General features: G+C 33.8%; 2 protein-coding genes and 1 long non-coding RNA gene across 5 annotated transcripts; 1 reads left to right on the top strand and 2 right to left on the bottom strand.

Moving 5' to 3' along the window:
- The first annotated feature begins 222 nt into the window (after window positions 1-222).
- On the top strand, window positions 223-2,471 carry LOC111009642 (uncharacterized). 2 transcript variants are annotated; one of them, XR_002601246.2, is made up of 3 exons: window positions 223-439; window positions 1,170-1,599; window positions 1,896-2,471. It is a non-coding gene; the product is annotated as an uncharacterized LOC111009642 (long non-coding RNA). The 2 variants fall into 2 exon arrangements; XR_002601247.2 differs by lacking the exon at window positions 223-439 and adding an exon at window positions 535-1,058.
- Window positions 2,472-4,166: 1,695 nt separating this feature from the next.
- Window positions 4,167-6,592, bottom strand: LOC111009641 (chalcone synthase). The gene is made up of 2 exons (XM_022282784.2): window positions 5,956-6,592; window positions 4,167-5,264 (listed from the first exon to the last, which is right to left on the bottom strand). Exons 1-2 carry the CDS (start codon window positions 6,167-6,169, stop codon window positions 4,273-4,275), a joined length of 1,206 nt encoding a protein of 401 aa, XP_022138476.2. The 5' UTR covers window positions 6,170-6,592; the 3' UTR covers window positions 4,167-4,272.
- A 1,541-nt stretch (window positions 6,593-8,133) lies between these two features.
- On the bottom strand, window positions 8,134-11,807 carry LOC111009640 (3-ketoacyl-CoA thiolase 2, peroxisomal). Of its 2 annotated transcripts, XM_022282783.2 has the most exons (14): window positions 11,609-11,804; window positions 11,289-11,365; window positions 11,047-11,131; window positions 10,776-10,902; window positions 10,593-10,691; window positions 10,420-10,487; window positions 10,196-10,303; window positions 10,037-10,114; window positions 9,798-9,930; window positions 9,610-9,706; window positions 9,108-9,231; window positions 8,924-9,032; window positions 8,488-8,571; window positions 8,134-8,407 (listed from the first exon to the last, which is right to left on the bottom strand). In XM_022282783.2, exons 1-14 carry the CDS (start codon window positions 11,693-11,695, stop codon window positions 8,298-8,300), a joined length of 1,386 nt encoding a protein of 461 aa, XP_022138475.1. In that variant the 5' UTR covers window positions 11,696-11,804; the 3' UTR covers window positions 8,134-8,297. The 2 variants fall into 2 exon arrangements, with proteins under 2 accessions (XP_022138475.1, XP_087982933.1); XM_088126807.1 differs by lacking the exon at window positions 8,134-8,407 and having other exon boundaries at window positions 8,484-8,711; window positions 11,609-11,807.
- Window positions 11,808-15,853: the final 4,046 nt, after the last annotated feature.

The raw sequence follows: 15,853 nt of genomic DNA on the forward strand, positions 1-15,853 counted from the left end.
CTTTTATTCCTAGGAGGATCCTCTTTAAAATTGCGTTATTTTTGGTGCTTGTAATTGTCAATGAAGCTCACTTCTGATCTTATTTGAAGGCCAAATGTCTACAGGTTTCGATGATAGTAATGTGGGGACAACTGAAACGAAATAAGGCTGAAAGGGCAGACAAACAGGGGAGACATATCAACAATTGACTAGGCATCAAATTATATGTACGAGTTTCTTGAAAATAGATTAAGACTGTTGAAAGAATCAGTTTTAAGTATATCCAAATTCTCTTGTGCCACTTTTTTTATGAAATAAGTCAAGTTTGTAGGTTTGGAAACTACACACAAAAAAGATACGTCAAGTATGTAGGTTCGAAAACTACACAGCTCAAGCTTCTCTCAGCATGCAAGAAGAAAAAGATGCTATTTTATATGGTCAGAAGATTCTACCCTTGGAGGTTAGAGATTTGTTTTCTTTTTTGAAATGGAGGTTAGAGATTACTTTTTCAAAAGATCAATAATCTTATAATATCTCTTTTCTCGAAACTTTATTATAAAACTTTTGAGTTTTTATCATTCTTACACTCCAAGTATATGAAAATTATGTTTCATCTAGACTTAGTAAATACACATGGTTCCATAAGCACACAGTTCAGTTGGTTCAAAATTTTTATTCATGAAAATCTTAATCAATGGAATTGGCAATCCACCCCCTGCTTTTCTGTACTTTATGTTTATGCATTCATCATCTACTAAAAACATGCACGTGAAGAAAGCAAAGCCAAAACAGCGTGGAGAAGGAAACGACAAAATGCCCATCTTGCTATTTGAAACGAACAAACAATCAATGACTTCACCCAATAAAATAGCCAACCAAAACCAAAAGATGACAAAAGGAAGCCCATTTTCTCTTGATTTCAGCCTTTCACCACACCAATAATCAGTGCTGCGCTAAAGCGAAAGAAAACAACTTGTAGTGGAGGCATGATCATGATTGTGCTTCCCCCTGTGTCAAAAGGAGGCCAAAAAACACCTCATTTCAGACTTTCCCCACTCTGTTTAAGTGCACAGCAAACTGTAATCATTATGATAAAAACTCCACATTACTTTTTGTGGGAAATCCCATTTCCAGCATGCCATCTGTTTGATCAAATGCCTGACTACTGCTCTGACCATATTCATCCACAGGGCTCCGACTCTGGTCATGGTTTCAGCGGATCGGACCAGCGAAGAGCGGCGTTACCTTGTTGATTGCACTCCTGGCGGCGTCGGCGGCGCGGAGCAGGTGCACCGCCGTAGTGTGCTCTTGCTATGCACCCTCCGGTAGCTTCAACAACAAAGGCGAAGGAAGCAAGACGAGCACTTTTTACAAGACGCGTTCTTTTGCAGAAAAGAGAGATGGGGTCGGGCAAAACTTCCGTAATCATGAACTACAAGATGGGAGTGGAAATGGGTCTAATGGGGTTCGTGTTGAATTCCCAAATCTCAAGAGCAATCTGAAGAAGAAGACAAACGAGGAGGAGGAGGAGGAGAAAATTTTCGCTACAGAAACAAGGAAAGTGAACTGGCCAGATGCCCATGGCAAAGATATTGCTCATATCCAAGAGTTTGAACCGAGGTATGGGTTTGTTTATGTCTGGATGATTGATTTGTCATAATATAATCATTAGCAAAAAATTGGAGATTTTTGGTCATAGACAGGAAATTTGAGGCCTAATGTAATGGGGCATAGCATGTTGGTAAGAGTTGGAATGTGGGGGCAGAAAATAGAAATATAATGGCCTGTCTTTTACGATTAAGCTTCATGTTGCATTTGAAAACCATAACTCATGATCAAAATCTGTCTCTGAGAATTAAAAACTTGTATGTGTCTGTGCTAATTCTGCAAGTTTCTGTATTTGGGTTCTGTAACAGTGTGTCAGGAGATGGGGAGCTTGAGGGAGTAAGAAACTCTTGTGTGTGCACAATTCAATAAAACAAGAAAAGAAAAAGGTATGTTTTCCTTTCCTTTCATGCATCTTTCTTTCAATAACGAGTGCAACCTGATGCAATGACTGAAGGAAGTGTCCCTCATGTTCTAGTTTGTCAAGCCATAACCTGACACAGAGATTTTAGGCCGTAGGATAGATGATACAAGGGCCATATTTAAAGCCTGAAGGTTCCAAAAGAAGGGAAATCGGCAACATTAAAATTACCTTCTGGGGAGGTCTGTTTGGTTGCTTCAAAGAATAATATGGCTATGGTCCTAACCAATAAGTACTACATTTTGCTTGTAGGGATACCGAGAAACTGATGTTATAACCTCCATTAAAGCCTTCTAAACAATACAAGAATTTTAAATGTATTCTACTCGAATAATTGGGATATGTTTGATTTGATATCATGTACATTTCGAGGGGCAAAGTTACTCTTTGGACACTATTATTTAAAAGGGTTATTCTCCTCGTTTAACAAACTGGGTAGAGAAATACTATGGATGCAGTTCTTTGACGAGTTCTTTCATTTGTTTGACTAACTGCCGTACAAAATTCATCTATCGAACGATCACCGGGTTGACCTAGTGGTCAATAAGGGCTAAATAATAAAGAGCTACAAGAAATGGGTTGAAACTATGGTTGTCACCTATCTAGGATTTAATTTCTTATGAATTACCTTGACAACTAAATGTAGTCATAGGATTAGATTGTTGTCCCGTGAGATTAGTTGAAGTGCGGGCAAGTTGGTCCACATATTAAAAAAAAAATTTCCAACTGTGGATGTATTTGGATTTAACCATCTGACATAATCCTACAACTTGTTTATAGTTTGAACTGATAGTACCTAAACATAGGTCGGATCCCTTTTTTCTCTTTTTTTTTTTTAGTACAACCACACATGGAGGTAGGAGTTTGAATTTTCGACCTTTTAATCGAGGATTTATGCATTAACTACATACTAATTGGATCTTTTAGATATTACTGTTTGTTCCATATAATGAGGTTGCTTTTTCTGATCCCAATACTATCTGCCTTTTCCTTATCTTGTCCCCTTGTTGGATCTCCCGCAACGATTCAATTAGCCATGATTTGATTCATGAGAAGGTTTTAAAATGAAACCAACTCTGACCCACTATACTACTATAGAATAGTTTTATTTCTCTCTCTTTTTTTCCTTTTTTCTCTCTCTTTAAAGTAAAATTACATATTTGGTCCCTATATTTTCACATATATGTCAATTTTGATTCTTGTACTTTAATTTATTAATTTCAATTGTCTCTACTGTTTTCTTTTAATACCTATTATAGTAACAAGGACCAGTAATATTAATAAATTAAAATGGCAGGATGAAATTGAAAAACCCTAAACCTTAAGTCTACCATTTTTACATTGTCTTGAGGTCCGTACATGACTCTAAAATATTCAACAGAAATAGGTTTTGTATATTTGCTTCACATTCCACATCTTTTGTTAAAGTTAGAATGTAACAAGAATCCAGCGAGCTATAACTTTTAAGAGTATAGCTTCTAAAAAAATCCCAAGATAACTAAAACACTCTTATGGCTACAGAAATGATTTTCATCGATACAATGAGGACGTTGACAGATATACGATCACAAAATGTTCAGAGGTTTTTCTATTCAACTCTATCCTTATATTTGTTGCTTCAGTCACACATATCTTCTCTTTTACTTCTAGAGCCTATAATTAATGAGTTTCAGGTGAATTCTTTTTACCTATACTATTGAGGTATCTATCTCTGATTAAAAAGTCATGAGTTTGAAAACAAATGTGATTGTTCATTGTGGTCCCTTGCAATAGCTCTCAGGAAATTGAACAATTTTATTCACTGATCCCAAGTTTTCTGGTGTTGTCTTTGGCTCGTCTCCTTCTGCGATACGCACTTGGTAGTTGCCCCAGGTTGAAAGATGATCTATTTTTAAAACTAATTGGCATTTGAATCTTATTTTTAAAACTATACATATTTGCAAATATTTTACAAAACGAAACATCAATTCACATCTACCTCGCTTTAATAAAATTGCTGAATCATCACCACGCTGGAGTGTCACGGCACAGTTTATTATTATTTTTTTTTAAAACGAAGTAGAATTTGAAATTAGAACTTCTTAAATATTATGTTAAATTACTATTTTATATATATTTTTCAAATGGTAACTATATAATATATATACAAAGTCCTCAAATATAATATAAAGTTCCAATCTAGATAAAGAAAGTCCCATCACCAATGGCAAACGGACCTCCAACGAAACGGAAAGCCCATTTAATCATAAGGCCCATGATTTGGGCCTCTAAAAAGCCACACTACGAAGCACCACAGTTTCAACAGTGAGCCCAGGCCCAAATCCAAACAACACTCCCCACTCGAGCCCTTCCCCTGTGGTCCTAAGCCCATCTTCATTGGACTTCTTCCTCATCTCATCCAAAATAAACAACACGCACGCGCTCGACATGTTCCCGTACTCCCTAAGCACGTGCCTCGATGACCTCAACTTATCGGGCCCAAGGCCCAATTTCGCCTCAATTTGGTCCAAAATCGCCGGCCCACCGGGATGCGCGATCCAAAAAACCGAGTTCCAATCCGAAAGACCCAACGGCCCAAAGGCCTCGACGAGAATTCTCTCGATGTTACTGGACACAAGCCCAGGAACGTCCTTGAGGAGGTGAAACGTAAGCCCAACTTCACGCAAATGGCCATCGATGGCCCCATCGCTATCGGGCAAAATCGTTTGGGCCGCAGAGATGATTTCGAATATGGGCCTCTCGAGCCCAGGAACTGGATCCGAGCCCGCAATGATCGCAGCGGCGCCGTCGCCGAACAGGGCTTGGCCGACGAGGCTGTCGAGATGGGAATCGCTCGGCCCGCGGAAGGTGACGGCGGTGATTTCGGAGCAGACGGCGAGAATCCGGGCGGAGCGGTTGTTTTCGGCGAGGTCTTTGAGGAGGCGGAGGACGGTGGCGCCGGCGAAGCAGCCCTGTTGGTAGATCATGAGGCGCTTGACGGAGGGGCGGAGGCCGAGGAGCTTGGTGAGGCGGTAGTCGGCGCCAGGCATATCGACGCCGCTGCTGGTGCAGAAGATCAGGTGGGTGATGTCGGAGACCGGCCGGCCCCATTCCGCGACGGCGTTGACGGCGGCTTGTTTTCCGAGCTTCGGGACTTCGGCCACCGTAATGTTTTGTCTGGCGTCGAGAGACGGCGCTTCGAAAGCGCAGATTTTAGGGTTTTGTTTTAGGAGCTCTTCTGTTAAGTGCATATAGCGCTTCTGGATCGTTGATTTTTCACCTGTTTTTGTACACAGCCCCAGTTAGTTCACTTTACTCTATAATTAAAAATTCAATATTTTCTTTTACTTCTCACTTATTTATTTATTTTTAATATGAGTTAACAATACATGGGTGAGATTTGATCTTCCACATATATATATATAATTTGAAACTATAATGTTTTAAGCAGTTGAGATATGCTAAGTAGTAAAGCAAATATATTACGTGTAATATAATTTTTCTGTTTGACAAATACACAAATGACTTAGTTTGTATGAATAAAAGTTGCATAATATACAAACAAACATCACTCGAAAGGAATGATTGGCTTATGAGAATTTGAGTTTGTATAACTTAGGTTAAACTTTGTAATATATGCTTGCTAGGTGTGGAAGAGTGAGCCTTGGTCTATAGAGTCTTGTGGGAGAAGCTCTTAAATTAATCCTATGGTTCAAGGAGGCATTTTTTTTTACAGTTATTTAATATTCCAACTCCCTTAATTTCAAGATGGAGCGAAATTACATGTAATATGACGTGTTTCATGTAGTTTGAGTTTAGCGTGTGAAATTAGCAAACTCATAATTTTGGATAAAAAGCAAAATTTAAATATCACTAATAGCTTTGGACTTATAACTTCATACTCTAAAAACTTAAATGGTAAGTTAAGAGTTACGTGAAAACAAAAGAGAGAAGATGGTGGTATGTCTTACACATGCGTTCGAACTTCTGTTTGAGTTCAGTTTTATGTTCATTGTTCGTGATACGGAAGTAGTAATCAGGATACATGCTTTGTTGCAGACAGTTAGGTGGAACTGCTGTTCCTATAGCCATGATAGTTGTAGGCCCCTTCGCCTTTTGAGCCTTCAAAATCTCGTTCACCGCTGCCATCTTCTCTGCTGCTCCGATAGCCGGTGGCGGCGACATTGGTGGTGGAAGTGTGTTATTTCACAGTTTTATGGGGACAAAAGAGTTTGGTGTGAGATTTATACTTGTAGTACAGAGTTTTTGGTAGACTATGGCATGTGCTTCGCTCGTGACTTTTACATGTTGTGCTCTTCTAGAAGGTTTGTTTATTTTAGTTTGTATGGAGAGGCAAAGAGGCCAAAAAAAAACAATAATAATAATAATAATAATTGTGTAAAAGGGTGTGACCTATAAATATGAAGATTGGGTGGCAGACATAAAACTTGGATGATTTATTTTTTTATTTTTATTTTTTAAGGGAAACAAGTAAAAACCTTTGAGGTTTCTCAAAATGGGCTATTGGGCTGCAATGTTTGGTAATTGGCTCATAGACTAAATGAATAGACTCATAATGACGAATTTTGATTTGATTGGTAGCAATACAAATTTTCTTTTTCATTTTAATAAAGATCATAATTTGATATCATATATAAATTTCAAATTAAACAAATGTTTTTGTTGTTTCTTGATACAAACAACATGTGAGGTCAAGAATGACCTCACAATCGTTTGATCAGAAATATGTAAGTTGAACGAAACGGATCTGTAACCAAACTCTATTAGTTTCTTCAACACTTATATGTGATTTTTGAGCTTTTCAAACGATTTTTTTTTATTTTCAAATCTGTATTAGATCTTACTAATTGATTTATTTTTGTATTGCATGAGTGGGAGATTTTAGAGGGTATTATGTGCCCGAGCTATACTTCGATTTGGCATTTCATTTCTACATTTTATTAAAACAACATCAAAGCATTCCTATTATTTCATTTCGATTATTGGAAAGTAAACGGTTATGTGTTATAAGTGTAAACACAAATCATCTTTCTTGTTATTTCTTTATTTTTAATTGCATTATTATAACCTCTAAAAATTCAAATATGATAATTTTTTTTAAAGTTTTGGAACAAATTAAAAATGAAAAAATTTGTTTTTGTTGTGACAAAAATTTAATACATTTGTAAGAATGTTCTTAAAAAAATAGAAACAAGAAACAAGTCAGTTGTAAAATACTTAAATTTCTTAAGAAAATATGAAACGAGGAACAAGAAACGTTACCAAACGGGTCTTAAGATTTTAAATATGAACGGGCTTATAGCCCATTGTTCCTATAAAGGATAGGTGGGGCTGAAAGCCCATTGTCAACTAAAGCTCAATAAGATTTACTTTCCATTTTCTTTTGATGTTACTTTTGCATAAAATTTTAAAAAATAATCACATAATCGAGTATGTACTTATACAGTTTCTTTTCATTTGAAATTTTATTAACACCCTTATATTTAACCATCACACAATATTGTTATAGTTAAAAAAAAAAAAAAAAAATTAAACTGAAACTTTTGAAAAAGGCATAAAAAATCCTGTGCCATCTGTAACACTATTTACTTACTTTTCAATCTTCATTTTGACAGAAAAGCTAATAGAAGAATAATTTGGAAAGAAATGTAAAGTTTTAACAGTAAAAATATCAAAATGTTAAGAATTTTGAGATTATAACATTTTGAATATGTCATAACCCTATCAAAAATAAAAATTTTAAAAGTTTAGGAATATTATTAAAATCTATCCCAAAATTCAAGAGTATTTTGTATAATTTAACCGCTTTTAATAAATTACCGACCTAGACCTAGCCAACATTTTAAAGAATTCACTTATTAAATACAAAGTTTAATTTTCTAGTAGACCAAAAAAAAGTCTTATTTTTTTAAAAAATTAACTTTATACCTATTATAAACATTTTGAATATGTCATAACACAAAATTGAACTGTTGAAAGTTCATGATTTTAACCTTTATAATTTTGATCGAGAAAGAAATTATTATCAAATAGAAACCAAATATTTTCTCAGTTTTACTGAAACCTATTCCCAAGTGAAAGCTCAAACGCTTGAACAGATCAAATTGTTTTAGGACCTAACACGTTCATGAACAAATATATAATCACTTCAATTATTAACTAAAAAATTCACCAATTCATATGATCATAGGTCCTTAAACAACACTACGACCTTTGACACCATCGCTTCTGAGACATTATTGGGAGGAATAACAACATTTAGGTGTAGTGAAAAGTACATTACAGTCTTCTCTTATCGAGCATCCTTCGACATCAGATTCTGGTGCTCGACTTTTCGAGCATTGCACAACTCATCAACTGCATCGCCCCTCTCGAAAACAGCTGCTGCGCCCATTCCCGTCCCTGCATTTTAGTTGATACGATAACTTGTCAGCCTCAGCAGCAAATGACTGCAATTAACCTAAAAAAATGCATAAAAGTACCTATGCACATCGAAATAACTCCGAAGCGGCAGTCCTTGCCACGGCGCTTCATCTCGTGCAACAGAGTAGCGACACAGCGGGCACCTATAAAATTAACCAACCAAGTTAGTAAAACAAAAAGATGAAACTTGAGATATTGATAGACATCCCACAATATAGATGACCATCACAGTTGTTTCATTTAACCATGCTTGCTCCCTTGCAATACGTCCAGGTATATGATGCTGAAGTGTTAATCACACTCAATAATTAGAAAAAAAACAATAGACTTGTCTCATAACTATTTCGTTTTAAGTTTATAATGTTTCAAAAATATGTTGTTTCTTCCTAATCCTAATTTTTTGGTATGTTATCACATCTCTTCAAATCACATTTAAATTCTTAACTAAAGTTTAAGAAAAATAAGTTCTTTAAAAGTGGTCAAAACTTAAAGTACCTGTTGCACCCAATGGGTGCCCAATGGCCATTGCACCTCCATTAACGTTAACCTTCTCTGGATCAATTTCCAGCTTATTACGGCAGTACACAAATTGTGATGCGAATGCCTGCACAGTAGTTCATTTACAAAGTTTGAGCGTATTCAATTGTCTGAAACCCAGAAAACCCTCACAGTATAATACCTCGTTTATCTCAAAAAGGTCGATGTCATCAAGCTCAAGACCGGCAGCCTTGACTGCAGCTGGGATAGCAACAGCTGGACCTACACCCATGATGGCCGGATCGACACCAACAGCAGCAAAAGTCCTTGATTGGTTAAGAAAATGCAACTTTTAAGTACGGGAAATGTTCTTTCCGCAGGACTTGGCTGAGATTCTACTAAAAATGCAGAAATCCAAAGGCTCGATTTTCAATGTAAATACAACTTTCATTCAACAAATTGAATCACAATCAATAAGTACCATTTAGTCTTTTGTTTTGAAACAGAAGCAAGGAAATTCTCAAGAAAAGCCAACATGGAAATATGCCACTAACGCAAGGGGGAACCGGACATCAGAGAAAGCATAAACTCAGAAGATATGATGCGAGAAATACAAAACTCCCTCAGCCCTAAAAAGAGGTTAATGACAAGGAAGCACAAAAACGATGTCTTTGGCCTATAATTTCCGGAGGGAATGTCCGTACCTAAAGATGCCAAGAATGGGTAGTCCTTTTTGCATTGCTACACTTCTCTTCATGAGGAGCACGGCCCCAGCACCATCACTCACTTGACTAGAATTGCCTACAGAATTACAGGCAACAAAATATCAATTTAACATGTCAAACTAAGTTTACCAACATAATTTAAATTGCTATCTGATAGAATAAAACACCTGCAGTGGTGGTTCCATCTTTTTTAAATACAGGCTTCAGCTTTCCCAAATCTGCCAATGAGGCATTGGGCCGAATTCCATCATCAATAGAGATTGTAACAGGTTTCTCTTCACCAGTTTTAGGGTCAACGATCTGTTTGAATTAAACAAATACCAGGGCGCAAAAAGATGAATCAAATTCTTCCCAACATGTGCATGAGTGTAAAATGATGCCAAAACCATATTAATATTTTAAATACCTTTGTGCTCACAGGGATAATTTCATCTTTAAACCTACCAGAGGCAGTAGCAGCAGCAGCCTTTCTATGAGACTCAACCTGAGCACATAAATAAGAAAATCCTTACAGAAGGCCACTAAATAACATTAAAAGAAAAATGAGAAAACTATTTTAACATACTGCAGCCTGATCTTGTTGTTCTCTAGTGACACCAAAACGATGAGCAACATTCTCGGAGGTTATGCCCATGGGAAGCAGGCAATTCTTAGCTTGTTCAAAGATCTTTACCTGCCATGATTAAAGATAAATTGTAGCCACTATACACGAATAAAGAATAATTTCAAAGACACTTAATGAATTAGGAAATACAAAAATTGGGGAGGAGGGCGGGGTCAGGAATATACTTTTGGATTGACTGCTCCATCCCATGACATTGGATTGACAGTCATGGACTCCAAACCAGCACCAATGCCTGCACAAATAATTGCATAAATGTTAAGTTCTTGATGTCTATGGAACATTCTAAAACACAAAATAATTGCTATTTAATGATACTAGCAGTAGATTAACGTCTTACCAATATCGTAAAACCCCGCTCTAATAGCAGCAGCTACATCTGCAACAGCTTGCAACCCAGATGAGCATTGCCTATTGACAGTTCTCACGGGCACAGTTTCTGCACAGCACAATCACATGCCCAATAACAAATGAAAAACCAAGCGTCAAATGCTTGTAAACAATAATTGACAGGACAACATACCAGGGAAACCAGCATAAAATGCAGCCATCCTGCATTCGCTCGCTCTTTGGGACCCGGGTGCCAAAACACTACCCACGATAATGTCCCCAACTTCACTTGGGTCGAGATTGGTTTTGTCAATCAATGCCTGCACAAGACCAGCATAAGAGAAGTAATAAACTAAGCATGCCAAGTGTAAAGAAGAAAATCACTAAATAAGAAGAAAAACAAGTTGCATAAATTTCTGTGACAGTAAATCACTCCATAAACTTCAAAGACCAAAAAAACAAACCTTCAAAACAGGTGCAAGAAGATCATCGGCGTGAGTATCCTTGAAGCCACCACGTTTTGATTTGCAAAGAGCAGTCCGATACGCTCTATTGAAAATAATGTGCACAAATGTAGAATTGAAGTAAGTAGATATTTCAATCATTTCAAGTTCATCAGCTCAACCAATCCAAACAACGAAAACCCATGATTAAACTTGTAATTTGTGAAAATCAATAAATCAACCAGCGATAAGAAGCAACTTACGCGACGATCACCACGTCATCCCCAAAAACTGAACTCCTCTGATACGCAGCACTGTCCCCAGCTAAACACGCAGATGCCTAATTTAATTAAAGAGAAAACTCCATTAAAATCCTTAATTCAACCTCAAGAGCAATGACTCCTAAACATTCACCATTAATTGCATCATTACAGATCTCCGCACTTAACTAACACATCCAATCGATCAAATTCTAATATCCTAATTTGTTCTCCGCGACCATTTCTAAGGCATACTAGCAGATCCAAAACAAGCTAAACAACACAACAGAAGCACCAAATCGACAAATTACAGTCCATCATACCGATAACAAAGAATCATGAGCCGGAACGGAAGAAGATGGCCGGAGATGCTGCAGCAAAACCTTCTGCCTGTTGATTGCCTTCTCCATCTTTGCCCTTTCCTCTGGATTTTTACCTCAGACGGAGCGATCGAGAAGAAGAAAAATCGAAATCAATGATCTGTTGTTTCTGTAACCGTCTCTGGATATATAGATTTTAATAAATAGAAAAAAAAGTGATAATTAATAATAATAATTAATTAAAAGCGAGAGAAATGGATGAGATGAGTTTGAACAAAATTTGTTCGAGTCAGCAGCTAGCCAAGGAGACGGATGATTTTACTCTTTCTCTTTCCCCACTCTCACTCAGCGCGCGTGTATCTCAAATAACAAGTTACCTTTATTTTTTCCTCTCTCTATTTGGACAAAACTTATAAACGAGAAAAATAAGAAAATTATCTTTAAATTATTGAAATTTCAATAATGGTACACCACTACATTTGTAGAATTGTGTTGCAATTATGTTGTTATAATCAATGTTTTATACGTGGATCGGGATGAAATCATTTAATTTTATGAAAATATCGATAAAATATCTAAGTTGGATATTATTGAAAAAATAAAAATAAATAAAAAAATCAAAATAAATATTTGAATGACCAAATTAATCTTTTACTATTTTTAAATAAGTTAAAAATGAGTAATGTTAAAATTATGTTCATGTTAACATTATTTTGTTGATAATTTTTATATTTTACTGATTTTTTGCGATATTATGAAAATGTCGATTCACCCTTCATGTCGACGTCGAATCCACATATATGATAAAAATACCGACGTGTGGACCAAAATTTAATATCCTTGTTATAATTTAATTTGTTGAGGGTATAATGGTAAGAAATTTTGTTTTTCAAGAGTGGTCTTCGAACTTTTTGCTTTATAATCTATTTATAAAATTTAAGATAATTAAAATTTGTTCTTGGTACATTACTCTTTTACAAATTATTAAATTGTAATTTAAAAAGAGGTTAGGAATAAAATTAAAACGCTAAATATACCATATAGTCTATAATCTTTTAAAATTTTCAAATTTATCTCGAAATTCTTAATATATTAAAATTTCTTTTTAGATCATTTTCCTATCATTAAAAAAATGTCATTCTATTAAAATATTGTTAAATTTTATTCAAAAAGAGTTATCTTATGATTGAATTATTGTCATATGAATATATTTGACCGAGTGGGCTGTGAGCAGATAATTCGAATACTTTTTAACATATGAAACTCAACGGCCCAACAACAAAATTTATCTTCTAAGTGGTGTCCTATCTAAATATCTTAATAAAATAATAATATAATGACTTTTAATATGTTTTCTTATATAAAATGATTTAATTTGAGAATTTATAAAATATATAAGATCTTTAAAAAAAGAATTAAAGATTAAATTGAGAATTACCTAAAATAACAAGCACCATTTAGCGAAATAAAAAATACATTTATGATGACTTTTCAACGCAACTTATTTCAAAGGGGAGATGTTTGAAATGGACGCGAATGATGGAGCGCGTGGAGGTGACTGACGATGACGGGTATGGAGATGCGTGCCCGTATAGGATAAATCGGGTGGACATTACTGGTATTTTAGCTTTTATGAATGGATATTAATCACTAAGTATTAAATTTACCTCAACATCTCATATAATTTTATGGTATTAAAAAAAAATCAATTATCATGAACTATGGTTATAAATGTACATTTCCATCGATATATCCATGTTTCCATGGTTCAACATGGACATGAGGAGTAAATCCACATTTTCGTCATAGTATAAGAAAATCGACAAAATATGAAAAATATCAATAAAATGTCACTAATATATATAATATTAATATTAATTATTTTTAACTAATTTAGAAATAGAAAAATATTTATTTTGTTAATTTAAATATTTTTTAAGATTTTTTAATTTGTCTAACTTTTGCATAATATCCATTGATATTGACATTTTATTGATATTTCCATGAAATTGAGACCTCAACATTTCCATCGACTCGACGTTTAAAATCTTGTCATGAAGATAATATTAATATTAATAATTTTTTAAATTATTTAAAATAATAAAATGTAAAATGTTGTCAAGTTAGTATAATTCAGTGGTAATTGACGATTATTGGTAATTATACATAAGTATTTGGTGTTAAAATTGATTGTATAATCTAGTTGCTAAAATCAATTTTCTTTTTCAAAAAAATAAACAATTCAATTAAAGGTTCATAAATGTACTAAATTATAACTTTTGATCCTTGATTGGTACTATTTCTTTTTAACGTTAATTTGTTCTCCAAAAGTAGAAAATTTTCAAATTAAAAAAAAAATTAAATTTCAAGTCTTTAACTATTTTTCTAAAGAATAAAATAAGTTTTTCATGCTTCTTCTGGATAGGTAGGTTGAATTTAGACTCAGATAAGTATTGCATTTTTTTCATTTTATATTAAATTTTGATTATAAACCATAAAAGAAGGTAAAAATATGATGGAACTCACTAATTTGAACAAAAATCAATACTCTACAAAATTATGTTTCATTAACGTCGTGAGATCAACCCTTCAATAAATCTTTCGAAAATCATAAATTTCAACAAAAATTCATCTTTGTTGTACAATATATGAGTTTTATAATTGAATGCATGTGATAATATTTTTCTTTTAACGATTCAAATGAAAACCTATTAAGAAATCTATTTTTTAAACGAACTTTAAATAAAATTTAACTAAAAAAAATCTAACCAAATATTAAACAAATGGATTATAAAAAGATCGATTAAAAAGAACTTTAAATTAAATTTAACTAAAAAAAATATTAAAAACACACCAATAAAAAAAATAAATTTAACTAATTATTATTAAATATTTAAAATTTAAATCTATGGTACTTTGGATTCTACTATCGCGTTTCGAACAACTTTGGCTAAAATTCATATCCTACTTCATGTAGACTTGAGTTCTACGAATCAACCTAAACAGTTAGTTGCTTTTCAGGAATATTTATGGAAAGGTACCATTTGTACTTTGGATATTTGGTTAGTTAAAAAAAAACAAATTTATATTCCATCTTTATTAACTCTTGAAAAATTAATTACGAATGGAAAAAAATCTTAACTCAAATAATTAATTAAAATTTAATTATGGAAAAAATAAATTAAAAAAAAAGTTGAAATTACAAAATGAAATGTTAAATATTCAATTGTTTAATTTATTATGAAAAATTGAATTTACATAATTATATAAGATTTGTCCGATCAAATCTCCGGCCAATATTGTATTAAATGCCCGAGATTTAATTGACAACCAGAAGAATAAGATGGGAGAGAAGGAAAAAAAAGGCCCAAGAAAAAAAATTTGGACCGGTGTGGATCCCAATCCTAGCACAAATCCGGATCGAGCTGGTATGGATACTGACCCGGTCCGAGATGTTGAATAGAAATATGAAAAGGTCAAAAATCTCAATTTTCCAAAGAAAATGCAGGTAGGGTATTTAAACGAGAAATTTGAATATATGACCCCTCTCATTAATCATTTTGGATTCATGACTCCCTTTTGAAAAAAATTAATTTGCAGTCTCCCTTCATTCCCAAATTACGTAAAGTTAAAGAGACAAAAGAACCAAGTTAACAGACAAAAGAACATATTGTTTCCTCGTAGGATTGAAAGTTTACTACCCGAAGAAAATTACAACCATTACTAAGCATTTGAGGAGTTTAGTTCGCTTGGCTTTAAACCACTAAACTCTTTAGTAAATGACTAACGGCAACGGTTAGATCGGGGTTGTTTTAGTCTACTCCCTTTGCTACGGTTGTGTTTTTTTTACCCTTTTTCGTAATTTTTAAATGTAAAATTACTCTAGTGATGAACAATTCCTCTTTTCTCATTCTTAAAAAAAAAAACAAATTTATATTCAATCTTTACTAACTTTTGAAAAATCAATTACGAATAGAAAAAAATCTAACTCAAATAATTAATTAAAATTTAATTATGAAAAAATAAATTAAAAAAAGTTGAAATTACAAATATATGAAATATGAAATTGTTTAATTTATTATGGAAAATCTAATTTACATAATTAGATAATATTTATCAAATTTAATTAAAAAAATCAAGATTAAATCTCCGGTCAATATTGTATTAAATCTCCGAGATTTAATTGACAACAAAAAGGCTAAGATTGGAGAGAAGGGAAAAAAAAGAGGTCCCAAGGAAAAAAAAATT

The sequence above is a fragment of the Momordica charantia genome, assembly GCF_013281855.1.
Source record: "Momordica charantia cultivar OHB3-1 chromosome 7 unlocalized genomic scaffold, Mcharantia_2.0 BLBB01000007.1, whole genome shotgun sequence".
In the NCBI taxonomy this organism is placed as follows: domain Eukaryota; kingdom Viridiplantae; phylum Streptophyta; class Magnoliopsida; order Cucurbitales; family Cucurbitaceae; genus Momordica; species Momordica charantia.